Source organism: Lates calcarifer, unplaced genomic scaffold (assembly GCF_001640805.2).
Source record: "Lates calcarifer isolate ASB-BC8 unplaced genomic scaffold, TLL_Latcal_v3 _unitig_5786_quiver_433, whole genome shotgun sequence".
Classification (NCBI taxonomy): domain Eukaryota; kingdom Metazoa; phylum Chordata; class Actinopteri; family Centropomidae; genus Lates; species Lates calcarifer.
In genome coordinates, this window is record NW_026117727.1 from 486,723 (window position 1) to 513,706 (window position 26,984).

Genomic DNA, 26,984 nt, shown 5'->3' on the forward strand with positions numbered 1-26,984 from the left:
CTGAGAATGTCTGATCGACAGAAGCAGTTCTTTTTATTTGTCTACAGATAATCATCAGTTTCAGTGAGTAATAAGTATTATACCTATATTTTATTGTTTACGTTTTTGTCATTTTATGAGTTCATACTGATGCTTCTGCTGGAGATGATGTGTGTGGCTCAGCTGTGGCTGCAGTCCCCCCATAACAACAGCACTCCTGAATGGCAGGAGCCTCCCCCAGCAGGACACTGTGTCCACTACACCGCAAAAACTGCTCAGAAATGTCTCGAGGAACACAAAAAAGAGCCCAAACAATCCAGATCCCAATCCAAACGAGCATCTGTGGGATGCACCAGAACAAGACAAATGCATTGTGGTCCCATCCTGCAATCTATATGACCCAAGGATCCTTTGCCATTGTCCTGGTGCTAGACACCACAAGATACCCCCAGAGGCCCTATGTCCATGGCCCAACAGATCAGAGCTGTTTGAGCGGCACAAAGGGGACATACATGGTATTAGGAAGGTCCCACAGATCAGGGATCAGATCCCATCAGATTGGGATCTGGAGAGTCTGGAGGCCAGGTCAATACCTGAGCAGTGTACATGTGTTGTTCTAACCTCTCCTCTCCACCTGTTTGCAGGGCGCCGTCGACAGATGGATGCCTACGTTGATGACTTGTTTGATCCTGTGTTCGACCAAGGACCTCCGGTCAGTGATGTCATCACATTTAATTTTTTTAAACATTAAACTTTAACTTGTGATTTATGTGAAGGTTATGTTTCCTGTTCATAGGGAACATTGCAGCGTTACCCTGTAGATTGTACAGAGCATGAATGGTCCCTGTTGGATTGTGTATCTCTGGTTGTATCTTATTACTGAGAGTGTGAAGTCACTGGGTTGTGTTTCCTGCTGTCTTTGCAGTAACCGCACTCCCTGTTATTTCACTATGTGTGTGTGTGTGTGTGTGTGTGTGTGTAGGACATGGAAAGAGTAGCCATGCTAAACCGCAGGATGAGAGGAGGAGGAGGGATTGGACCCATGCAGCCTGGCATGTATGGAGCTGGTAGGAAAACTGGATCTCATGCTGCATTTACACAATACAATCACTTAGTGTAGCTGTATAGTTGTGTTACAAACTTTCTTAAATGGTCATTTTTCAACCTGAAAAAAATCTATATTTGAAAAAAACTTCACTTCAAAAATAGAGATAGAGATATTATTATCACACAAAGAATAATTAGAGAGGACAAAACTCTGAGCATAGCATAAAAGTAAAATAAAGTCAGGTTCCTTAATATTGTACAGGACAGTAGTACAAATTTTACAGTCACAAAGGCTTAACAATGTGGACAGCATAAACCACCCTCTATCCAGAGACCCTCAGATGAGATGAGGAAAGAAAACAATCCCTCCATCCATTTTCTTCCACTTAAATATACTTAAACATCTTCCCCTGGGACAGCAACTCACTCCCAACCTGGAGGGAGCAATCTACAGATTCTGGCAGGCACTGAAACTGAAATTACTATAAAGCTAAATGTAAATGTTACCTATTATCTTTTCTAGGTATGACAATGCCAAGCTATCCTATGGGTAAGTGAGAAGGTTCACATGTGTCATCAAGAATCAACCTTTTTATGTCCTATCTGAGAGATTTTCTCCAGCCTTGAATCCTTTTAAATGCAGCAAACAGCAGGAAAAAGCGTATTTTCTGTTACTTCTGATGTTCCCCTCTAGGAATGCCAGTTAACCCCTCGATGCCCATGATGCCAACCATGACGCCTATGCCAACCATGCCAGGTAATCCCCCTACATGAACTTTTCATCCAGTTAATTCAGTCAGTGCATAGAACTAATTTAGCACCATGCAATCATGCAATTAATGAAAGTCAATTAAATGCTGCTGTTACATAATGAACATGTTATGTCAAGCAGATTATTACACCCTCCAACGAACTGTACTGGGCATTATACTATGAAGTAATTTGTTGACACAAATATAAACACACACACACACACACACACACATACATATATATATATATATATATATATGTTGATGGCTTGGGCCTTCCTCGTACCATTGAACTCTATTACCCTCTTGAGGTATTCTGCTGTGTTTTCATCATGCTGGTAGCTGGTAGCTCACACGTGTGCCCTACCCTGTGTTAGCTAGTCGGGATGAGTGTCTGTTGTTAGCAGCTCTCTCGTTTGCGGTGCCAGGTGATCACAGAGTGCTGTTAGCTTCTTCAGTCAGTAGGAATGGATCATGTGAGGTCCTGGTGTTTTCCAGCTTTTTCTGCCTGAGACTGTCTCTTAAAATGACATTAACACATTTGTCCATCATCCCCACTTGCAAATGTTTTTTGTCGTGTGGTGGATAAAGACAAGAGGAATGAACCTGGTCCTTTGATTAGTCAAACTCTTCCTCTTCTTATGCTTTTTGGCAGGCTCTACGCTTGCTGGCATAGTCACCAGCTTTCTGTGTACTTTATAGTGACAAATCATAACAGCTTACATTGACGTACCTACTACGTAAAATGCATACAGGTTGGCAGGAGTGGTAATGTCATGACATGGTGCGACTATTATAGATAAATAAAAGTAAATACAGTCTTCTTTTGTTATGCATTTAAATGTTGCTCATTTCTACCTGACAAACAGTTCATAATTGTCCCTATGCAGCCATGATGATGCCTCAGGCCATGCCTGCTCCTTCTGACCCCATGCAGATAGCAGCAACACAGCAGGCCCTCATCAACCAGCAGGCATTTCTCATGGTGAGGAGACGCACCCTTAGTATACTATTTTTATATCTCGTCTTGATGTTAAATTCTTTTATCCTGTATCTTTTATCCCCTTACATCTACCCTCACTAATTCCCTCTCCCACCTCCCGTCCAACTCTGTTTTTCCTTGTCCTCTCTCTTTTCTTTTACTACAGGCCCAGCAGATGACCCAGCAGGCAATGACTCTGTCCCAACAGCAGGCGCAGGAGCAGCAGAGGAAGCAGGAGCAGCAGCGGAGGAAGGACGAGCAGAGACAGAGGGAGCAGGAGAGAAAGCAAGAGGAAGAGAGACACCGGAGACGTCGGTCTGATCGGCGCTCCAGGGAACGCTCGCCCTCTCGCTCGCCCTCCCCTCGATCTCCTTCACCCCCACCTGCCAAGCCCAGAACACCCTCAACTAAACGCACCTCCACTTACAGGCAACCTGAGCCAGAGGTATATTGTAATGTGCTCCTTTTTTATACCCTTTATTTCTACCATTTTGGTTGTTGTTTTTCTCAGTGTGTAACTGTCACACCTCTGATATCCCTATATTATTGTTTTACCTGTTGCTGCTGCTGATTTTGTTCAGCTCAGGTTTTATACTGATGATGTCTTACATTTTCTTCACTGTCAGTCCATCAGTGAAATATTTTTCTTTTTGTCAAGTCCCCTACCCTGTCTGTGACTCTCAGACCCAAGCTCACTGGTTTCTTCTAAGGGCAAATCTTAAAAACTGCTCACAAATATAAATAGTTTTAAAACTCTAAAAACCTAAGTGCTTTCCAAATATAGCTGGCCACTGTAGTTTTTTATCAAATGCAATTCAAACACACAGAGTGTTTGTTGGGGATTACTTACAGCAGTGGATTAATGGAACCTTCATAATGCAACCTTATCTGTTAATTCCCCAAATGGTTCCACAGCCAGAGACAGAAGTGGACCTACCAGATCCAGATGACCTGCAGTCTTTCAGAGAAAAGAGGGAATACTTCCAAAAGATTGGTGAGTTGTACCATCAGTAACACCTGCAGCTTCTTCTTGGAAGACATATGACATTCTGAACTCATCTCATATTCATCTTTTGATTGTAGACCCAACTTACTATAAAACCTACAGTAAAATGCAGGAGAAGTTGGGGCTCCTAGGTTTCTACATTGAATGCCTTAGTGTCCTAAAACTAATGTGGAAAGGCTCACTGACTTTAAAATGCTATAGATAACACTTTAAATCATCATGCTTAAATAATAATAAGTCTTGGTTTTCTTATTCCTCACCAACTCTCTCCTCCACTGTCCCTAAGGCACAAAGCCCCGAGGTAAACCCAAATCTCCAAAGCCTCAGCCGGCCATCTCCAGCCCACCCAGACAGCAGCAACCCTCCCCACCATTAGATCGTCCATCACCCCCACCTACAGCACCTAAGCCTGATGGTAAGATGATGAAACTAATTCAAGGAATCTAGAAATACTGAAGATATCTGTGATTTGTATAGAAAATAAAGGTAATGAAAAGCTTGGGATATACTGTATGTTTCTCTTCCTCTCTCCTACAGTGAGACGCCACCGCAACCCTCCTGTTAAGGAAGCAGACCCCCCCAAACCAATGCCCTCCGAGCCTCGGCTGGAACCCACCTCCAACATCCGAGAGATCATCAAACAGTACAACAGCCGACCTCCGCCAGAGCCCAAACCCTTTGAGCCTGTCAGGTCAGTTTCAATACTCCATTATTTGTTTCCATGCTTCCCCAAATTTGAACAAAGTTTAATCGTATCTGATACCCTGACATGACAAATGTGCAATGTATGAATCAGTAATGATTTATATGAATCATAAGTCAGCTTCATCCTGTGTTTACCCTGTTAAAACAGAAGAACAAAAACCCCTGCATGTTTCAGGAACTTAGGAACAACTAAAACAAAATAAAGACACAAAAGGGAGCGGGGGAGAGGAAATACAAAGCTATGGTGACTGAATAAATGGATAACAGAGTTTTAAATCTACTTTATAGAGGCCTGATAGATGTTACCCTAAGAAGTGGCAATCATCAGCACAGTAGCTTATTCCTGAACTGTCAAGTAATGTTACAAAATTATGAACTCATCATGGTGTAAGCAAGTTGATCACCCAGGGAATTTTCCTCTTATATTGCAGAATTTTATGTAAATGAGGCTGCCAGGAATCCTTGAAGACATTCTCTGGAGACTCTAGATAAACGAGGAATATAAAACTAGAAATAATCCTTTCTGTAATGTTTCTGATATACTGTTTTTACTCTCTTGACAGACCTCATATGAGGCATTTTGTAAAGAAGAGTGACCCCAAAGAGGAAGCGCTGGCCAAACTCAAAAACAAAGGACCAATGCCACAACAGAAGGTCAGAGTGGTGTGGATGGAAAGTTCAAATACAAATAAAAAAAAAGACAAGGTCCAAACTAGTGTATGGCTGGACCGCATCACATTGCATTCTGCCTACTGTTATCTGGTCTCAGCCTTTCATCTGTTTGCTTTTTCCCACTTCCTGTTGTATATATACACATAAAGTCAATACAGGCTAAATTTACTTGTAAAATGATCATTCAGAAGGAAAGTTTGAAGTTCATTCACATCTATATCAGCTGCTCTTTTCATTGCTGTATGCTTTGGGTCACTGTTGTGCTGAAAAGTGAATCATTGCCCAAGGCTCAGATCATGTGCACTCTGGAACAGGTTCTCTTCAGGGCCTCTCTGTATTTGGCTGCATTCATCCTTCACTCAATACTGACCAGACTCCCTGTGCCTGCTTCCTTCCCATAGCATGGCGCTGCCACCACCATGCTTCAGTGTAGCGATGGTATTAGGCGGGTGATGAATTTTGTTTAGTGTTCACCAGACACAGTTTAATAAGACCAGAGAATCTTTTTCCTCAAGCTCCTTGGTGAACTACAAGAGGGCTGTCATGTGCGTTTTCCTCCTCCAGTTATTCAGTTTGGCTGGACAGCCATCCCTGCTAAGGGTCTTGGATGGTTCCATACTTCTTTCACTTCACATATTTTGTGCTCCTGGGAACCTCAGGGCTTCAGAAATGGTTTTATACCGCTGTCCTGATCTATGCCTGACAACACAATAAAGTGTGCAAAAAGTGTAGGGGTCTGAATACTTTCTGAATTCACTGTATACTGTGTGATACATCCTCATCTTTTCCTGTCCTTCCTGCATGCAGAAAAACTGGGTGCCTCCTCCACCACCAGTCAAACCTAAACAGGAGCAGCCTCCTCCCAGGACCCCACCCTCACCTCCCTCTACCAGGAGATCCCAAGTCATCTCCAGCAACATGAAGCAGAAGCAGCGCTCTCTGGAAGACCTGTTTGGCTCCCAGCGCTTCCAGCCCCCTCCGCCTCCTCCTCCTGACTCCCCACCACCTCCTCCAAACTCAGAATCTATCCTGCAGGACATCCCCGAGCCACCATCCATGGTTGCCCCATCTCTCAGTGGGTTTTCATTTTCCAGCCACTATGTTTTCAAGAGCTAAAAATCCTCTTATATGATATTATGCTTACTAATATGAAGAATTTCATTTGCCCTTCTTTCACTGTTTAACTGAAGATATGATGCCGGATGAGGACGGCATTCAGTCCCAGCTCTATTGCTTTTCTGCTGGTGTCTACTTCTCTTACTCCAACATGCCAGGAAAACTGTTCATGCGAAAAGAAGTAAGAAATAAACACACACAAGCACACACTCAGTAGTTATCAGGAAACCTGTGATTCACTTAAAGCTGCAATAATTCATATTTTTATATTAAAAGTAGCTCAGTGATGTAATTATGAGGGTGCTCTTCATCTATTGCACAAATCCAAAGATTATCACCAACTCTGCAGTTCTCCTTCAGTGTCTGTCAGCTCATTGTTTTGATCCAAACTTCCCAGTTAGGCAGGCTGGAAGCAGCACGACCGCCCCAACTGCAGGCATCAAAGCAGGGATGGGATACTGGGCCAACAGTATTTTGATTATTATGCCGATTTTTCCATTTTTGTTTGGTTTGGGAGGGTTATTTGTTGGGTCTGATGTTGATCCTACCTCCACACCCTTATAAGAGGGAGCTGGTCACTGGATGATCCCCTTCTAAACTATATCCCAGGCCCTGAGGAGGGTAAACCTCAAAGGAATCCTTTTTGATTTGATCAAAGAAAAAAAAGTGCATTCAAAGGGATTACTGTGCAGAGATGAGAGAACATCTTATCTATCCATCCATCCATTATCTATACTGCTTATCCGTTTGTGGTGGGTGGGCTGGAGCCTATCCCAGCTGTCATTGGGCAAGAGGCGGGTGCACCCTGTACGGATCAACATCTTATCCTATCCATCCATTATCTATAACACTTATCCTTAGCAGTAAAGCCAGGGTTTGAATCTTGAACCCTCTTGCTGCAAGGCGACAGTGTAAACCACCACCTTGCCACCCTGAAAATTTCCAAAAATTTCTTTTCACTTTGTCATTATGTGGTATTGATTGATTTTTTTTTATTTATTTATTTTTTTTGGTAAGCATTAAAGTTGTAACATTCCAAATGTGAAAGAAACTGAAAGGGGTCTGAATACTTTGTGAATGCACTGTATTGTAGATTATAGTTTATATGGAATTTTGCACTGGAATTGTACATTTACTGGCCACCTTTCACACCAACAGCAGAATTCACTCTGATATAAGTACAATACAATAGTGGTTTTCACTACACATGGGATTACACACCTTACTGTTAGAAAAGCCCACTTCTCTAACCATGAGTGTAATTTATTTGTCTTCAGGTGTTTTATCCTAGAGAGATGTTCAACCAGCCCTACATCCTCAATCTGTTATGCGAACAGGTTAGTATACCTACAGGCGTTTAGCCTGATATTCTGTAATTCAGTGAGCAGTGTATTTATCTACAGTACCCTTCAAATCAGTGCTGATTGTCTCCTTTGCACTGCAGCGGCAGTAACTCTGACATTGTCTTTGTGTAATGTTTTTAAGATCATGAGGGACACATACTCTGACAGCTGTGTGAGGATCAGCAGAGAAGAGAGGAGGAAGATGAAGGATCTGCTAGGTGAGAGTTTTGAGGGTCGAGCAGCTCACTCACTGAGTTCCGTCTCTGAATGTGACCTGTAGTGTAAAGCACTTTGAGTGGTTGAGATGATAGAAAAACACTATGTAAATGTGGCCCACTTAGCATTATCATTAAACTGGATGCTGCAGTTGTTACAATGCCAATTAAATGTTTTTGTTACAAGCTAACAAAAATATATAGGTTCACTCTTTATCAGTAGCTGGAGGGAATACTAATTTATATCTGAATTATTTTCCTCTCCATTACCCAAATTTTACTGTTTGCCTTCTATAGCAAATTTCAATGTGGGAACCACTATAAGCACCATCCAGGATGACAACATGAAGAAGAGGATTGTCATTGCCGCTCGAGACAACTGGGAAAACTACTTCAGCCGACTGTTTCCTGTGAAGGTGAGCAAGACAAAAGGAGTTATGGCAAAGCTGGGAATAATGTGGGGATTTGTCAGCTTCCTAAAGATCTAAGAACTTCCGACCTTCAAGGAATTCAGAAATATATTTTGGCCTGACTTTGTTGTTGTTGTTAGTGTTGTTGTTTTTTGAGATGACAAAATGTTGAATTATTGCTTTGATCAGACTGCTGAAACTCAGATCTGAATCAATTAAAAAATAAAGATATCTAACTTAGATTTCAGCTTTATAGCATTGAGAGTGTGTCTGAGGGACCATACAGTCCATCCAAGTATTCAGACCCCTTCACTTTTTCTATGTACTTGTGACTGAGATTTAGATCAGATCACATTTTATGACGCATGCAGAAAAGCAAGCCATTCCAAAGGGTTCATATACTTTTTCTTGACCCTGTGCACAGGTGACTCCACAATTTGGAATACCACAGCAAAGGGTCTGAAAACTTTTGCAAATAAGAGATTTTTGATTGAAGTTGCCAATAATTCCAAAAAGCATGCTTTCACTATGTCATTAAGTATTACTGGATGCAGATTGATGGGCAAATTGGCAATTTATCCATTTATTTACAAGACAATACAGTGTGTGAAAATTAACTGAATATTTTCTGTAGCCACACATTTCACTCATTAATGTTGTTAATATACCTGTCGTATGTCTGTATTTGTTGCAGTCAGACAGTGGGGATACTCAGGTTTTGGGTGTGTCTCATCGTGGGATTCACTTCTTGAAGGTAGTCAGAGCATCAGGCATCAACCCCAAACATCTCCGTGTGCTTAGAAGCTACAGGTAAACACAACACAACAGAAAGTAGACAAAATCACTTTAAAATGCCTCTCAGTTTCATCCTTGTTTCAGTTAAAGTGGTTTGAGTCTTTGAGTCTTTTTTGATACATTTGCAAAAGTTTATAAAATTCTCTTTTTGTTTTGTCATAATGGGGTGTTGAGTAGTGAGGGAAAGACATTTTTTTTTAGCTGAAGGCTGCAACATAATGTAGAAAAAACCTGTGTTACTTGTAACATTATCCAGAATTTATTTAGAAACACCCCTGTTAAGGGGGCACCATGTGAAATGTATTAATATTAATTACAGTATTAATACAATATATCAAGTCGGTCCAATACCTAAAACCACAACTTTCCAATATAAGGCATTTCTGTTCTCTACTCCAAAAAGAACACACAAGCAATGACTGACTATTGCCTACCAACAAGAAATAAATGCAGTGACCAATAAATACAGATATAATCTTTGATAATAAAGCTAATTTAGCTGATTATCAGGAATCAGACTGGGGACAGATTTTTTTAAATCTTCCTTTCTCCTCACCTTTTGGGAATGCCAACAAACAGACTTTGTGCCTTAATCACCCTTCAAGACCTGAAAGCTTAAGCCATAGTCTTTCTACTTTGTAGCCATGACTCAGCAATTTGAGTTTCCATGGTGGAGAATCTCTTAGTGAGCACTCGCTGGGCAAACACAAGACAATGAAAATTCTACTTTTTATAATCTATCTGATATAGTCACTTTCATTTTAAGTGATTGTAGCTTATGTCTCTTGCAAAGAGTTTTAACTCAGGCCTGCATGAATGTAGCTTTGCAGAGTTGCTGTCAGTTGACCTCCAGAATGCAGAAAAAGTGGAACTAGAGCTGAAGAGTGAAAACTTGGTGCTGCAGTCCACCAGAGCCCCTCAGATCACAGCCATGATCCGATTATTCCTTCAGAAGCTCGTCAAGGTAGTTCTTGTCTCTTTATTGTCCTGAATCATTTTATATTCTGTTCTTCTGATGCTTTGTAGCATCGTTTCTCCATGTGACCTCATTCTTGTGTTAGAGCCCCACTCACTTTTAGATCCTGTGTTTACCTTCCTGGACATCTTTCCCTCTGGTCTCTAGGACTCAGGCCATGTTGTTGCCCTGAAGAGTTTCGTGACAGATGACAAGAGTCTGCTCAGTTTCAGCAGGGGTGACATCATCAAACTGCTGCCAATGGAAGGTCTCCAGACAGGTGAGGTCACTGTTTGCATGCTAGACATGTGTTTGTGATTGTTTTTGGGTCATCACACGAGCCATATCAGCATCTTCTCACCATCAAATCACTTATTTTCTATGTGTTCAACTAGGCTGGTGTTTTGGCTCCATGGGAGGGCGCTCTGGTCTTTTCCCAGAGGACATCACTCAACCCTCTGCAGCCCCAGACTACCACTTTCTCCAACTTGACCGTAGAGATGATAGAAGGAAAAGCATGAGAGGCTCTGGACCTGTCAGCCCACCCAAGGGCCCATCTCAAGGACCCATCAGCAGACGCATGGATGGCGCTGATTCAGAGCGGCCCAGCAGAGAGGCCTTGCTCCCGAGCCTGGTCCAGAGATCAGTACAGAGCTCAGTTCAGGGCTCAGTTCATGAGTTGGAAGTCATCTCAGCCATGACTAAATTTGCCACTGAGTACTTTAGGTATGATAGAAAAATACTAATTATGTTGTTGATTTCACTGAGGTAGTTTGGGTTCATATAACACAGGATGATTAATTCTGTGCTTCCATTATTTGTTTATTTCAGAGTGGGAACTACAGGTCTGCCAGCCAGTGGAAGGAATTTTTCAGAGGTGGTTCAACACACAGAGGTAAGACAGTACAATACAATATAATTGCTCCACCTACGTTTTTTGGACATGAACACATCTGCAAATGTGTAAAATAACTTACTGTAGAATTGTCCAAATCTTTTGATTGTGTTGATCCTTATAATTTTGTTGAAAAAGCTGCTTTCCATCAGTTTTAGTATTCTGCTTACACCTGTTTCAAATCTTATCTTTCTGGTAGAGTCAGACTGTTGCCAGTGGTTTCAAATCAAGTCCCCAGATGGTTGTTAAAGGTTTCCCACAAGGATCAATATTAGGCCTCCTACCATTTACAAATGATTTGTATTGCATTGGTTTCATCACACACATCTGTTTTCGATGACCTCCAGACCTCTAATTTAAAGCTTGTTCTAAACTCCAAAAAGACTAAATCCATGCACTCTTTTATCCACTCAAGTACAGTGTTATAACGACATAGCAATTTGGTTCAATAGCAGATTGTCCTGCAACACCCGAGATCATTTACCACAGTGACTTTCCATTCATTACTGCGGACAGCTATCACGCTCACCATCAGAAAGTATTAAGATCCCTTCACTTTATTTCCATTTTGTAATGTTGCAGTTTTATGCTAACTATGCTAGCTACGAGGTTGAAGGAGCTCTTAGAGAGGATTGTGCTGAGGATAGTCGCCCATCCACACTGAGCAGTCAGGGGAGAAGGGCTTGATAAACAGAGGTGACCAAGAACCTGATAGTCACTCTGGTTGAGCTGCTGAGAGGTTTAACAGCTTTACTTGAGACTTCCTAAATGAATAAAACCTAACTGCACTGTGTTTTATTTTCATCCAGGTCCCCATACAGGAGTCCCTCATTCTCTACAGTGATCCTGAAATCAATGATTTATCTGTCCAGTGCTTCATGAGTGAGTGCATCCACACTAATCATGTTAACACACACTGAGACCACTCTTTTTTGTTCCTCTGTCATCCTCCCATTTATATGTTCCTTCAGATGTGATGCAGTTCATGGGTGACGCGCCACTGAAGAAGACTCAGTCCAGCTGCCTGAGCTATATCTTATTGGTCAGTGCTCATTCAAACAGTGTATTTACAAGATAAATGGATATCAAATGGCCTTTGACACTTTGACTTTGGGATTTCAAGAAGAGTTTCTCTGTTCTTTTCAGCTAGGGAAGGAAAAGGAGCTGCTGAGAGATGAAATCTACTGCCAGGTCATCAAACAAACCACTAACAACTCAACCAAGTGAGTCTGAGTCATTTATTGAATTTTTTGGTAACATTGTCAAGTACATGTTGTACTAAGTAGTAACAGGAAATAGATAAATTCCTAAGCCATAAACTCATCTACCTGGACAGATCCTCTGTGCTTATAGAACACTAAACCACACCCAGCTTCATTATCAACAATGGATCAAATGAAATGATGTTTTGACGAGGAAGGGGACAATATCTCAGGCTCTGCTGCATTCATTTTGACCCCCCTTTTTTTTAAAACTGTCCATCGTGAGTCTGACAAGTGTAATAATAAATAAGAGGAATATTGTTTTAACTATATTAGAAGGTTAGGTTATGCTTATTAGCTGTTTTAACTTTGTAGTGAAGAAATAAAATGTTTCAATCAATGCTTTATTTCTCTGCTTTACTGAACTTTACAGCACTAATTAGCATCAGCAGCCATTGCTAGGAAGAGAACTAAAGCCAAACTTTATATCTAGATGTCTTTGTCACTGCAAAGGGGAGCAAAGCACTGCGCCACAGCTGCAGCACTGACAGATATTTGACCTAAAATACAGTGAAAGTTCCACAAAGCTTATCTTCAAACTTAAGCCCACCATTAGTAAAATGCACTGTGATAACAAAATCCACAGTACATATACAGTAAAGGCTGGTAATAGCAGCAGCAGGCGAGGCTTGAAAACCTAACCTTAAGTTGCTCTCAAGTTCTTTTCTGATTGTTGTGTGTTGTCTCTACAGATCCAGCAGTACTCTCGGCTGGCGGCTGCTCAGCCTGATGACTGGGTTCTTCCCCTGCTCTGGTATTCTGCAGCCGTATGTAACGCATCACCTACACAACATCTCTCAGGACAGTGAGCACCCATACCAAGGTAGGAGACACACAAGACAACACATACACATTGATATTAGTTGCAAATAAGACACACAGAGCCACAAAAATGCTGATCTTTACAAGTCATCTTAATGTATAAAGTGTCGGTTAAGATAGTTTTCTCTGTGCACACCGTCTTGTCTTCAGAGCTGGCCTGTGTGTGTCAAGATAACCTTCAGCGATCTCTCAATTTTGGAGGTCGCCGTAACCTCCCCTCACATATTGAGATGGAAGCCATTCTAGTGAGTGAACATACACACGAATACAAATGACAGCAAATCTTTCATTTCAACAACCTGCCATCACTACCTGAATGATGAATGAGTCATGGTTTTCTGCAGGCTGGCAAAACTTCTCGACGTATACCTATCCAGCTGCCAGGAGGAGTAGATTTCCCCATCAAGATACACAGCTTCAGTGTAAGATTTATTTATACCTACGTATGTTTGAACAAATCAGCAGTCTTTTATAAGTGTGTTTATAATTAATATCCCTGTGGTTCTATTTTTTTAATCTTCCTCTAGCTTACATTGGATGTGGTGACAGAGTTCTGTAGAGAAATGGGTACCTCAGACCTCGCTGAAATCAAAGAGTTCTCCATCTTTGCCATTAGACTTAAAGGTAAATCAGACTGATATTCCATCTATGTGCTGTACTAAGTGATAAATGGCATAGCAAGAGACTCATACATTCATTTCTAGATGTGACTTCAGACATATTAAGAAGAGCTTTGTTCAACTTGTTGCTTATAAGAAGCCAGGAGTTATATTATAATATAATGATGCTTTCTGAGTTTATATGCTGCCTTCTTCCTCTGCGTGTTCTGCCTGTGAGAGTGGAAATTCTCAAACATCTAGCATTAAAACATATGTTCAGGGTCCATTTACACAAATAACACAAATAGCAAATTTTCACACACAATCCTAGTAGTATCTAGTCAGCACTGTTGAGGGTTAGATGCAGGGCTCAGTGCAAATTTGGTGGGGAAGGCCCTGACGCACTAACATCATGAAACAGCACACTGGTGTCAGAAAAGTACACAAGGTCTGTTAAGTTGGTCTAAACAGGAGAAAACACATGAGAAAATAATTCATTTGAAACATGAGGGTGCTTCTGCTTTCCATTCATCTCTGTTATGGCAGCAGAAATCACAGAGATATATATCTCCTGCCCTGCAGGAGACTGTACCCCGCCTCTCACCCAATGTTAGCTGGGATTGGCTCCAGACCCCCAATGACCCTTAAGAAGCATAAGTGGTATAGATAATGGATGGATGGATATCTCTGTCAAATAAAACAATATTAGTGACTGATTAATTGATCTGTGTCCTGCTCCTCCTTTGTCAGACGAGACTGTGCGTCCCCTCCATGGTACCGAGTATCTGTTTGACTTTCTGATGGATGACAGCTCCATTTTCTTGTCTCTGAGGAGAGTGATGTGGACAACCCCTCTGTCCTTCAAGAGTGACCTGTATGTGGAGTTCCACTACCAGCAGGTGATAAGATGAGCAGCCACGCCACGACAGCCAGGATTAGTAGTACTTTTTTAGGCAATGGTCCAATTTCCATCTCACTCTTATCTGTATTGTCTTTGTGTGTGTCTATGTGTGTAGATCCTACATGACTACCTGAGTGGGCGGCTGATTCTTCCTCCTGCTGCAGGTGGTTCCTCATCAGTCCAGCTGCTATCTGAGCTGTCAGCTCTGCAGCATCTGGCTCAGGGACTAGGGAACCAACCCTCACTGTGAGTCTCACGCTGATCTCAGGCGCAGTAATCCAATACTGATCAATGAAGACCCATTGGATAGCTCAATAGAACAGAATCCATAACACACTTGTTGCTGATACACAGTATATGCCTTTCTGACTGCCTCAAACTCCCAAACTAAACATCTAGACAATGATGTCTTTAATTTTTCCTTCACTTTAAAAAATATATCAGTGACATTAGAAAGTTGGCATGCTTTCATTAAAGGGTCATGTGGCTGGTTTTACAAAGTCAATTCACTAGTCACAGGGAGTACCAGTAAGATGTAAAACAAGTTCCCCATGACTTAACTTTGTCAAGTCGGAGAAAATTGCTATGTAGCTGGAATCAGGAAATGGTTAGTGTAGCTCAGTGCAAAGTCTGTGAGCAGAGGGAAACAGCAAGTCTGGCTCTCTTTACACATTCAGTTTTCATGTTCAGTAAACAACTGGCAACTGCCTTTGCTGTGCCAAGACATAGTTAACAGGTAGCTATGCTACACATTACAGCCTCTGGCTGTCAAAGGAATAATCACTTCCTGTCACCACAGTATACATTTGCCAAGCTCTTTTGTCTAGTGTCCCTGGCTCTGCTGCAGGTTGGCAGATACAGTCAGTGAATGCAGGATTTGGTTTTGCTATTTGTACAGTTATCAATGGTCCCAGACCTGGCAACCTAAATGTGATAAAGAGAGTCCAAGAAGCTGCACACAGTCACTTCATCTCACTGTTGTTTACCATATTATAGTTCCAGCAGATACCTTTTTACATTTCTGTTTGTGTTTGTGTATGGATTACACAAATGAGATAACATGTTCATTTGTGAGCGTCAGAGATGTGGGTAGATGTATTTTTAAACTTTGAACAGAGCCAGGCTTTCCAATCCGCCTCTCTTCTTTATGCTAAGCTAAGCTAACTATGTCCTAACTCCAGCTCTATACACACAGTCATGAGATTGTTAATGATCGTCTCATCTCGCTTTTAGAAACTAAGCAAATAAGTGGATTTCCTTTAAGCCCTCAATGCTTTATATTATAAGTACAATATTAAATTGCTGGGGTACTCATTTAAAACTGCCAAATGTGGAAATCACACACACACACACACACACACACACACATACTTATCAGCTTATATATATGCTAATACCTGCATACCTATATATCTAGTGATCTAATATTGGTCAATATTTTGGATATACCTGTAATACATATGTTATTTTGATGGTCATTTAACAGTAGACCAAACTCTTAACATCATATGTATGTGTATTGTATATTGATACTTGATTGTATTTCTGTGTAAGGCCAGAGATGAAGGAGTACCTGCCCTCACAGGAGAGGCTCAGCAGTAAAGCTGAGGAGATCCATTCATTCTGTCTGGGTCAGATAGCTGCCATGCACTCACTCAGCCCTCAAGACGCCAAAATACGATTCATTGGTGAGTATCTGATGATCTCCTGTCTTCTCTGACCTCCTCTGACCTCCTCTCCTGTTTACATTATAGCTGATGATAACTGTATTTGTCTGAATCTTTTGTTTTTCAGAGTTAATGAGTGCTCTGCCTTTGTTTGGCTCCAACACTTTCTTGGCCCAGAAGATCAGTCAGCGTGGCTGCCCGTCCCCATGCCTGGTCACCGTTAGCCACGGGGGGGTGCTGTTCATTGACCCTAAAACACAGGTACATTTAGCAGCTGCGGTACTAATGGTGGACCAGGGTGAGCAGGAACACCCTGGTTTGATCCATTTCACGCTCTGACAGTCAGCATTGGTTTCTGACATTTTTTCCTGTATACATCATATTCATATCTTAACCCTTTTTAATACTAACATACTCAGTTATTGTAAGGTGTTAGTGTTTTGTATTGTATTATAACTCTTGCAAGGGTTTTACTGTTTCTTTGTTAAGTGTGACAACATCTTACATTTTTGAAATGTAACCTTTCAAATACTAGAACATTAGATATTTTAGTTTTTCACCGTGTAATGCCAGATTTGAAGTGAACTCCTCGCCCCTTGCTTTGCTTCTCATTGTGTCCATTTCACATTTTCATGGATTTTTTTTTTTCATTCATATCGACTGGCTACAAGCTCCCATCTTGTTAGGTTGGCAAATCTTCAGTCTGAAGGCTCTGCTGGAACCTAAATCTTTCTACTGGTTAATATCCCTGGTGGATAACAGAATTTATGACACTGATTGTCCAAAATGCATTCTCTAGAAAAAGAAAAGCCATTATCAGCCATCTGAGCACTTTTGTTTCTTTCCACTGCAGGAACAAGTGTTTCTGATTCCTCTGGCTGATGTGCAGGCCATGTGCACCATCCGCCCCAGGAAACGAGGCAAAGCACCTGCAGTCGACATCAATTATGGCAATCCAGCTCGTCCCAAAAAAGTCACCATTCATCTCACACAGGTGATAAGTCATAGTTGTGATTAAATATTCTTTTTGTTCATTTTGTAAATTTTAGTTAATAATATTTATAATATTTTAGTTTAGTTAATTTTCTGTTGATTGATTAATCGATTAATCGCTGAAGCTCTAATTTGGTGTTGTAATTATGCCTCATGGTCATTTTATCACCCCTCTCAAATGTTAGTGGGTAGTGGATGATATTGCTGTTATTATTGTTTATACACACATAATATTGGGGTCTGTGGGAGCCCAAACACTGAGGAAGTAAAGGCAACAACATGAGCAGTGAACTGACTTTGTAAAACCAACAAAGTCAACATCAGGATTAATGAGCAGTTAGTGAAGTTGCTATGAATTCTGGTTAATGGTGAAATTTAAATGTATCGGTCAAATGTCACTCCTGAAGGTTTGTTCATACATATTAAACTTAATCTGTTCATCTCTCTTTCAGGCCAAGGAGTTGTGCCACATCCTTGCTCTGATAATTGAAGAGCTGATCCGGCCACCAGTTAATAGCTCCATTTCAAATCACCAGTAGACACACACATACTGTACATATACACAGTGCGAGAGATTTTGTTAATCACTGTCTTCTGTAAATGACTTTAGTGTTGACCTTTTTTGTTACTTTATCCTTTATTCAGTGTAAATCCTTGAATATTGTGTCACTGATGAAAATGGACTAAATAGAAACATGAATATGCACATATATATATTCTCTTCAGTGTAATGTTGTCTCACATGTAATACATAAAAGAACATGAGTGAATGCAGGAGGGATTGGGATAATTCACCAGCTACTGTATGAATACCAATGCCTTGAATTTATTCTTTAGTATTCCCAAGACACCATTGTAGAAATATTAAGTTTGTTAATCATCATTGGAAGTAAATAATATCTTCTGGTATAAGGTGAATATTTTATAAGCATTAAAGAAATATGTTGATTCCATTAATCTCATGTGTCTATGTTTTATATTTTTCATATAAGAAGGTTGCCACAAAGGTAAATAATTTTAAAAGAAGAGCTGAAATCTGTCTACTCTCTGAGATGCTATCCCCTGAAGTGGTTCCAGCTTCTACTTGAATCCATAAATGGCTAGTAGCAGCCAAAACTATGCACGACCAGGAATTTAGGCTGGTTGGCGCTGTATGCTGATGATGTTGTTGCCCTGGCTGAGAGCATGGCATGCAGAAAATGTAGTCTTGTAAGAAATGAGAGATGTCCATAAATGAAAAGAAAACTGAAACAGAACATCTTAGAGGCTCAGTTTTATTTTGGTGATGAAAAGTTGAAGTTAAAGGGTTTTTACGTTGATGAGCATATATGAGCATTTTATGTATGGTACATCAGCAGGATCTGCATGTTGGGCACTAGGGGGAGTTCTCTGCAAAACTAAACCAATTAGAGATATTGGTTTCTTTACATATAACTCTGTTTAGCCAGCCCTTCCCTCGACTATACAGCTGGGGTATGGGGCCATGGGAGGTAACCAGACTGCACAGCTGTTTGTAATCACACAAGTAAGGGTAAGAACCCTGTGAAATTCAATGGAAGTTTGGTATTGCTAGGTTATAGGACAGGTTAGTATCTTATTTAAGGAATGCATGGGAGTTCAGGAAGAGAAACTATTTTTCAGATATTTTTTCCTTTTTGGAATGATTATTTAACATAATAATATGTGACCAGTGTGATGGAAGTTTTTTTTTATTTTGGATAGGAAATCACTGTTAATGTTTGATGTAAAAAAAAGGCTTTATAATCCAATGAGGAATGGGACACAAAATGGCACACTGGCTGCGGTTTAGTGGTCAAAAAAAAAATTCTCCCTTCCAATTCACTTTCCCCTGACCTTGATGAAAAAGTCATAAAGTCAAGGAAAGATGAGAAGATAAGGACCAGAAGGAGTGTTTTTTATTCTGATTTACACTAGCTTTTTTTTTTTTTTTACCAACTTTATTAATAACATGTTTCCAATTTATACACAGGGAACATTTAACCATCAATTACTCACAGCAAGATAGATTTTGTTGAAAATAAGAACAAAAACAAATCAAAGATTTGAAGGATAAAAATAAGGAGTTTAGCAAAGGTCCAGAGTAAATTATATTCAGACATAGAGTGTTGTGACATGGCTGTTTTTAACCTTTTTATACATTTATTAAGTACAGAAAAAAAAAATCTGCGCATTCTTTATTTATCTATGTAGTATTTTGTTATGATGATGATATTGTTAACCAGATATGTTTGCTCTTTGTGATGACATTGTAAGGCCGCAGCCATTCGTTCTTTCATTAATTCATAACAATAAACTTGCATGGAGACAGACAGGCTTACTGCCTGCCTGGTCCAATAGAGGCATTGTCACAGTCAGAGTTTACCATCCCTCACAGAGATGAGGAGTAAGGTACAGATATCTGGTATAGGTACTCCACACCCCCCAGATTTTTATTTTTATTTTCAGTCTTGTAGTCTTCAAATGCCAGTCATGAAATCAAGATTTTGCATGAATAATATAGAAACATAATATCAGAAACACTAACAATACATTAAGTGGTATTCTAGCATGAATTTGTATTACTTTTTAGTTGGTTGTAGGTTGTAGTTACCTGGTTATTAGGAAGTGTAATTTATCAGTGTAATATAGTAGCGGAATAAAAAGTACAATATCGTACTAGTACATGCCTCTGAAACACATTTACTCAGTTGCTTTCCACCACTATAAGTACAGGTTAAATAGTGAAAAGAGAAGAAAATATGTCCTCCAGTCTTTACAAATTAACTTGCTAATATCTTAATTTCCCCAAACTGGAATTAAGGTTACTAATACAGCTACTTATCACACTGTCCTATTATCATTTGTACAGTTTCTCCCTTGTAGTGCTGCATTTAAGTAAAAATGGGGCAATAGTATTCTCAAACAGATAGAACCGGAATTACTGTACAGTTCACTAGCATTCAGTTGCCGATTTGGATTTCATTACATAAAATCATGTCATCTGTCATTTCTGGAGCTTTGGTTTGTTTGTGTATAGCAATGCAATGTTCTCTATTCTGTAAAACGTTAACTTGGTGAAATATTGTTCGTATGAAGAAGCTGTAGAGTAACCAGGCTATGGAAAACATAAATTAGCCCATAGTTTCGTGTGTGACAGTTCGTAACCATGAAACTCTGTAGTTGTTGTTGTTATCATAGTATTACCAGAATGATGATATGTTGCTGTTGTTATCGAAAAAACTAGTATATCCAAATATTCCAGTTACTTTAAGCCTCATGAGTTGGTTGTTATTCCTCAGTAAACCTTTGAGGTTTCCTATTTCAAAATAGAACCACAAACAAGCACTCGGCGTTGCAACCTAGTTTCGCCCACTCCCTTCTCAGCCAATCAGAGGACAGAGTACTCTAAAGCCGTCCAATTACTTTCTTCGAGGCAGAACGTTCTCAATATGGCTGCTACTGTATAGTAAAGGCTCCAAAATAGGTGCATTTGTAACCTAGAGAAAAACACAATTCTGAAAGGAAATCTGCAACGACCTGAAAATAACCAAGGGTGAGTACGCAGAGCGATACTGTACATCGACGGGCTGTGTTGTTATAGCCTGTAATGCAACAGCGTAAGTCTTGTTAGGTCGAAGCCTCTGTTGTATTAGCATCTGCCTTTGACATGAAGGGCAGGGGACGTTTAACCGCGATGCCAGTCACTCCGTATGTAGAGGACGATAGAAACAACAACTTTTAACTCTCTTACACGTATTGTTGTTAGCACTGTCCACAATTGTTGATTTCGAGCGAGCGGTTCTGCTCTTGAAATTTCCCATAGTCGTTCACTAAAATAACAACATGAATAGGTGGACAGTGGTGTGAGCAATTGAAACGTTGTAATTTGTAAATACTGGAATACAGTGTGTTAGCAGTGCATGGCACAGCAGGTAATACGTTCAAACCCAGGGGATTTGTGAGTGCTAAACACAGTCCACAAAGTTGGTATATATTAACTGGTATACAGTAAGCATATCTCTAAAGTTGACTTTTAAACCTTTCCCAGGCCTGTCTGACAGACGATATTTTGACACGCCACAAGAGGTAAAGCAGGAGTGTAATTTCTAAACTTGGCAATGGCTGTATTTCATTTAGCCTCTTCCGGGTTCTGGTACTGGTCATGCTGGCTCGCTGTCACACTTTCATCATTTATTGACACTCGAGCGGAGCCATCTATGATATTATTATTATTATTATTATTATTATTATCTGTGCTTTTCCTTCTATGACAAGTCAAAATATCTGTTCATTGTTCATTGTTCATTGTTAGAGAGTGTTTGGCTCAAAATGTGTCCCTGAAATGCTCACCTCATACAACCATTCCTAAGATAATATATGTGGTTATTCTGCAGGATTAACTTCTGTCCTATTTGACTTTGCTTTACCTACACTTTACCTGGTTCTTCAATAGGACTGTTATGGGGTTTGATCCTTCTTACTTTGTAGTCAGTGCACCCGCTCACCCCTCAGCCTGTCTGGCTCTTTTCTCCTCTGTTTGGCTGAACACTGTCAACTCTTTGCCAATGGAGACTGCTGACTCTGGAGTTCAGTGAGGGTTTTTTGTGCCAGAGGAACCTGCTTATGTGGCCAGAGTGAGTGGGTCTGGTGTCAGTAGATTCAGGGCCTTGGTCTGCTTTTCATTTGAGCTATTTGAGCTGCAAAATGACAGCTATAAAGTTCACTTGAAACAGCTTGAACTGGTTTGGTACTAATAAAGCCTACCGACACGCAAATCTATTTAACATCCAAAGTCGCAATGAAACTTCATTTCAGTAAAGTACTGCAGTGTAGCTTAATGTGTATGTCATTCCAGTTAGACTTGCTTTGTAATTGATTTGTGTAATTTGTCTTTTATTCACAGACCTCTACGTGAATGTTGTGAAGAGGATCCATGTGTCGCACCTGAGCAATATTTAATCCTCAAAACAAAAACCCCAGACTCTAGAGTTCCCTGCTTCACCCTGCTGGTCCCTGTAGGTGTGGACGGGCCTCCTGTCACACTGGCAGAGGAGGCGGGGCAGGAGGTGCTGCCAGGTGGGTGACCAAGGCTGCACCCACCTGCCTTCTCCATCTTCCTCCGTTCGTACCTGAACCACTTGATTTACAACTTTCTCAGGAGGTGGGCTGAGAGGGATCCAGCCAAGAGCCTCAAGCATCTGACAGGGCTCTGCCAGGTGGCGTTGGCTGGTTGAGGAGCAGAGCATGTTGAGTGGCTGTAGTTGCCATGGAGCCGCAGGATAAGAAGCAGGTGAGTTTAGTTGCCTAGTTCAGCATGTGCGTTTGCTACCTAGATGTCCCTGAGGTGGAGAGTTGTTTACTGAAGAGACAGGACCCCTGGAATTTAGACTAATGTTCTGAGATGTGGGCTTAATTTTAGTCCTGAGACCAAAAGTCCTTGTCAGTTGTAGTCTTATGTATTTTTGGTTGGTTTTTAATTAACTATTAGTCATCTTAAGAACTGGGCATTTTTAGTCTGACATGTCTTGAACAGAGAATAGGTCCATAATGTGACATTTTTAGTTCTAGTTGTCAGTTAAATTTCAGTGAACTGCTTTCAATGAGATTTAAATCAACTGAGTTTAGGCCAAAAGAAGAAAATTCAATGAAAACAAGCCACAGTTTTCAGAAAAAAGACGACTCTTCACAATCAAAAAGAACCTTGTACAACAGCTCTGTAATCGCACCCTTATACTGTTCAGTTTTGTCAAGTCTTAGTGATTTCATTCTATAATTTTGAAGGCTGTAGTGGTAGTGTTTGTACTGACTAGACTGTGTTATACTGTGTTATACAGTGTTTCTGATAAGTTATACACTACCATTTAAATACATCTGTAAAGGAAATATTTGGAACCTCTTACACAACACAAGCTAGTACTAAACAGTACTACAGAAACAAAAATGGCAAACATTCTTTGCTCCGGCTTTTCAAATGTGATGTTTTGCTGTTTTTAAGGTTAAGTACACGTTAACCTGTTTGAATCACCTGTCTCTACCTCCATCACAGTTAGTTTTGTAGTTTAGTTTTAAGACAAGTCTCAGATTGCAAGTTTACAGCCACCCACACTGTTGCTTGTCACAAAATGTGGGTCGACTCAGGGTCTTCTCGACTGATGCGTTGACTCATTGACCTTAAGGGAACATCCCTAGGTCTTAGATCACACCATGAGGCAAGAAACCAATGACAGAGTCAAACTGACAGTGAGAGTGAACCAAGAGTATCAGTAATAGTCCATCATCACAGTAGAACTGTCTGTGTGTACAGCAAGAGTACGTACCAGTGTCTTGATAGAGTATGCTTCACAATACGTTGTAAGATGTTTAGAAATGATCACTATGTTTGAAAGTGTAGGTATGAAGATCATAAAGTCTGCCATTGCAGAGATGAGCAAGATGTGATGAATTGCTAAATTGTTAAAGCAGTGAGAACAGTGCACACTTTTGCACTCAGTGGGATGCACAGAGTGAGTGATGGATTCCACCATAAGAAAGAGGTTGTAATTGATCCGACAAGCGCTCTGTCTGAAGCATACTGTGACCCTGTGAGGGATGCTTACAGTGGCAATAATTGTACTGTTTTTACATTCAACCATTTTCACTTTCCAAATAAGCTTGGCTAACTTGGAGTCAATCTATGTGATTGTCTTTGGTAAGCACAGTCAAAGCTACAAAAATAAGACCCAAGTACAAAAAACATAATTATCCTTTTAGAAAGCCTGCTGTAAAATCCAGAAAATCTGCAGTGGTAAAGTGAAATTGTTGAGTTACGCTACTTTGTGATTGATTTTTCTTTCTCTCTTTCTTTCTTGGTCCACAGTGTTAAATACATTACTTTACATTAACATTCTCCTGGTTCACATGAACTCTCATTATCTTTTTAGTCATTTCAGGTTAGTCATCTTTAGGGTCAAAAGATTAAACCTCCTTAGTTAAACATAGATGTGTAAGAGAGGCATTTCATAACCAGGGGCTGCTGGGTCAACATAATGAGTGTAAGAATGGAAATGTTGCTGCCACTGACCTATTGCTCAACAAGCCCAAAGAAAAGCTTTCTACCTGTTCTGTGTTACCTATTACATAACATTGTCTGATTGATGCGGTGAACATTTCACAAGTATGAATTCCTATTTTTTTGTAGGATATGATGGTTATATGATATATTTTGAGTGCATTATTAAGAGAACAGCATGAAGAACCACTGTTGACTGTGTCACAAACTCAACAACATAAGACTGCAGATGCCTTTAAACGGGTCTTGTTTACTGCATAAACGGGACGTCTCCTATTAGATCAACCCACTGTTGTAGCATCTATGATATCATAAAGGTGGCATCCACAAAGCTTTACGGTTTCCTAAAATTTATTAATGACATTAAAATCCAATAGCATAGGAATAATGGTATGTACTAATTGTAATGTGCTTGTGAATGTCTCCATAGAAGCTTTTGGTGTGTATTCAGGCAAGTTCAGCAAATGCATCTGATGAAACATCAAAATTTGCCACACTGCCACAGCAAGGGTGTTAGCTGAAGACTCACAATCTTCATAATAACGTATCATGGTCTTATTACTTGTCTGACCACATTTGAGGTGGATCTGATCAACCCACTAGGAGAGCATACCAGTATCAAACATGTCATTTCTTATTCCTAGTCTTATTCCTAGGTGGTGTTATGATAATACCTAAAAATCGATGTAGATGTCTTCAGGCTGGGAGCAGATTGGACAGTGCATATTTATCCCTCTATCATGGTGAAATGTTGAAATGCACCATGTTGCCACAGAGATTCAACAAAACCAAAAAAGCTTGTATATTGTAAAATGTCCCCCACTAAATATGAAGTCAGTCTGATCAATTCTCTAGGAGGATTTCATTAAAATATGACACCTTGTAAATGACAAAGAACTGGCACTGAAATTGCACACTAAATTCAAAATGGCTGACTTCCTGTTGGGTTTAGGGTATAACTCCAAATCCAATGCAATGCAATGGAGCCTGGTGGACACACCTGAGCCCAATCACTAACTTTCTAAGATCCTCAAAAATGAATTTTCCAGCAGAATAATCATTAGAATCTTTATAGAAACAGTAGGTTACCTGCATCCTTGGTGCGGTGCTCTGGCCCTAAAAACAGAGACAGACACAGTAGGAGCCCTCTCTAACTCCAGAAGATCAACTCTAACAGACTTACAATAAAAGTTCATCTCTTCATTGGACATTTGACTTACGCAGCTTGGACTCTACATAGCCAAACTAGTGTCTCCCCCCTCTCTCTGGCTTCAACCAGGCTTTCCTCATAAATCATGCCACACTCTAGTCTCAACTGGGAACTGGCAACTCCCTATTTTCCCCAAACCATTTCTCCGGTATGGCCCATCATTGCAAAATATGCAAAGCTCTGCAAGGTTACATTGCACTGGCCTGGTTGTCATAGTTCTTCACATCAAAAGAGTGTCTGTTTCTCACCCTATTATACTATTATTATTAAAGCCCCCACCCCACCCCCCACCCCCCACCAGCCACATTTGGTGTTTTTGAGTTAAAGTCCAGCTGGCAGCGTGTACAGACGCTGGGCGCTGTTGTCTGCATCACAGTGACGAGGGAAAATTGGGTGAGGTTTTGCAGCATCACCATCTCTCTCCTGAGTGTAGACATGAGCAGGCAGTCTCTCCAGTTAGTTCATTCACATCTTTAGAACTTGTTTGTAAAATGTAATAATTCTCATCATGTAAGACACTGCTTTGTAGCCAAGCAGGGGTGTTACAGATTTTAGAGAAGCAGAGCGGAGCAGGGCTGTCATGGTGTTGAAGATGAGAGAGGGGATCTGTGCTCTGGAAGAAGAGCGGCGTAAGTTGCCTCTTGCTTGTTTCTGTCAGTCTGTTGCTGAGCACATTTTGCTCTGTGAAGGCTAATCAAATGTACCAAGACTGTCTGTTGCCTGTTTGGGTGAGTGACAGTGTCAGTCAGATACACTGTTGTTGCAAGTCTTTTGTAATGCTCTGAATTTATTGGTAAGCTTCCAAGGTTAATCTAGATCTTTCCCAGGTTGTGGGCATGCTCTGCTTTACTAATACTGTTCAGGTTCCTTTTGCCTCAGTGTGTTTATGTCTGTCTGGAGGATTTTTGTTGAGGCATTGTTACTCTGGGGAAATGGGTAGATATTTATAGCTTGGCTGTGTGGGATGTACAGCTTGAAAGCAGAACTCTGTGTGTGTGTGTGTGAGAGAGAGAGAGTGTGTGTGAGTTTTCATATTTGTGTACATCTTTCAGTTTGTGTGTGCGTGTGTCTTTGCAGACACACATCCTCACAGTGACATGGAGTGTGGGAAAAGGTTATTTTCCCATTAACAGCAGAGAGGGCTCTCTTTCCCTTCCCATTCTATTCTAAATTTCCTCTTTATGCAACTATTTAGTTTTTAGTATGTACTATGTTTGCATAATGTGGAGAAAATTTGTTATGTATTATAGATTTGTTGGTAAATTTCGAACATTCAGTTGATTAATCTATTAGTTGATAAAGAGAGAATTAATTGACAGCTATTTTGACAATTGATTTAATTTACCATTTAATGAAAAATGCCAAACATTCTCTAGCTAGCCTCTTGGTGTTAAGGTTCGCTGCTCTTCTCTACTTTTATATCATTGTTGCTTTAATGTTTTTGGATTCTAGGCCTTTGGACTTTTGAAGACTTCATCTTAGACTTATGGAAACTGTAGAGCATTTTCATTTTTTTCAAAAACTTAAGATCGGATGAATTCGAAATGACCTGCAACTCAGTCGAATTCATTTGAATGTGCCCCCTCCCCCGTGCACTCATAAAACACCAC

General features: G+C 40.4%; 2 protein-coding genes across 2 annotated transcripts in view; both read left to right on the plus strand.

The window, feature by feature from the left end:
* The window catches only part of myo15b (myosin XVB), a 43,498-nt gene extending 25,425 nt beyond the window's left edge, over positions 1–18,073 (plus strand). The window contains 33 exon segments of the mRNA XM_051069078.1: positions 624–691; positions 962–1,046; positions 1,550–1,576; positions 1,721–1,783; positions 2,669–2,763; positions 2,927–3,205; positions 3,676–3,754; positions 4,053–4,181; positions 4,304–4,457; positions 5,035–5,125; positions 5,951–6,218; positions 6,334–6,440; positions 7,537–7,596; positions 7,745–7,820; positions 8,115–8,233; positions 8,922–9,037; positions 9,845–9,986; positions 10,146–10,257; positions 10,373–10,703; positions 10,809–10,872; positions 11,682–11,754; positions 11,844–11,914; positions 12,019–12,095; positions 12,827–12,957; positions 13,107–13,201; positions 13,301–13,378; positions 13,484–13,580; positions 14,306–14,454; positions 14,572–14,702; positions 16,011–16,144; positions 16,251–16,384; positions 16,977–17,117; positions 17,569–18,073. Of these exon segments, the coding sequence (XP_050925035.1) occupies positions 624–691; positions 962–1,046; positions 1,550–1,576; positions 1,721–1,783; positions 2,669–2,763; positions 2,927–3,205; positions 3,676–3,754; positions 4,053–4,181; positions 4,304–4,457; positions 5,035–5,125; positions 5,951–6,218; positions 6,334–6,440; positions 7,537–7,596; positions 7,745–7,820; positions 8,115–8,233; positions 8,922–9,037; positions 9,845–9,986; positions 10,146–10,257; positions 10,373–10,703; positions 10,809–10,872; positions 11,682–11,754; positions 11,844–11,914; positions 12,019–12,095; positions 12,827–12,957; positions 13,107–13,201; positions 13,301–13,378; positions 13,484–13,580; positions 14,306–14,454; positions 14,572–14,702; positions 16,011–16,144; positions 16,251–16,384; positions 16,977–17,117; positions 17,569–17,655 (3,863 nt within the window). The 3' untranslated portion in view covers positions 17,656–18,073.
* A 2,459-nt stretch (positions 18,074–20,532) lies between these two features.
* tmem94 (transmembrane protein 94) overlaps positions 20,533–26,984 on the plus strand; it is a 32,991-nt gene continuing 26,539 nt past the window's right edge. The window contains 2 exon segments of the mRNA XM_018666574.2: positions 20,533–20,669; positions 22,020–22,406. Of these exon segments, the coding sequence (XP_018522090.1) occupies positions 22,383–22,406 (24 nt within the window). The 5' untranslated portion in view covers positions 20,533–20,669; positions 22,020–22,382.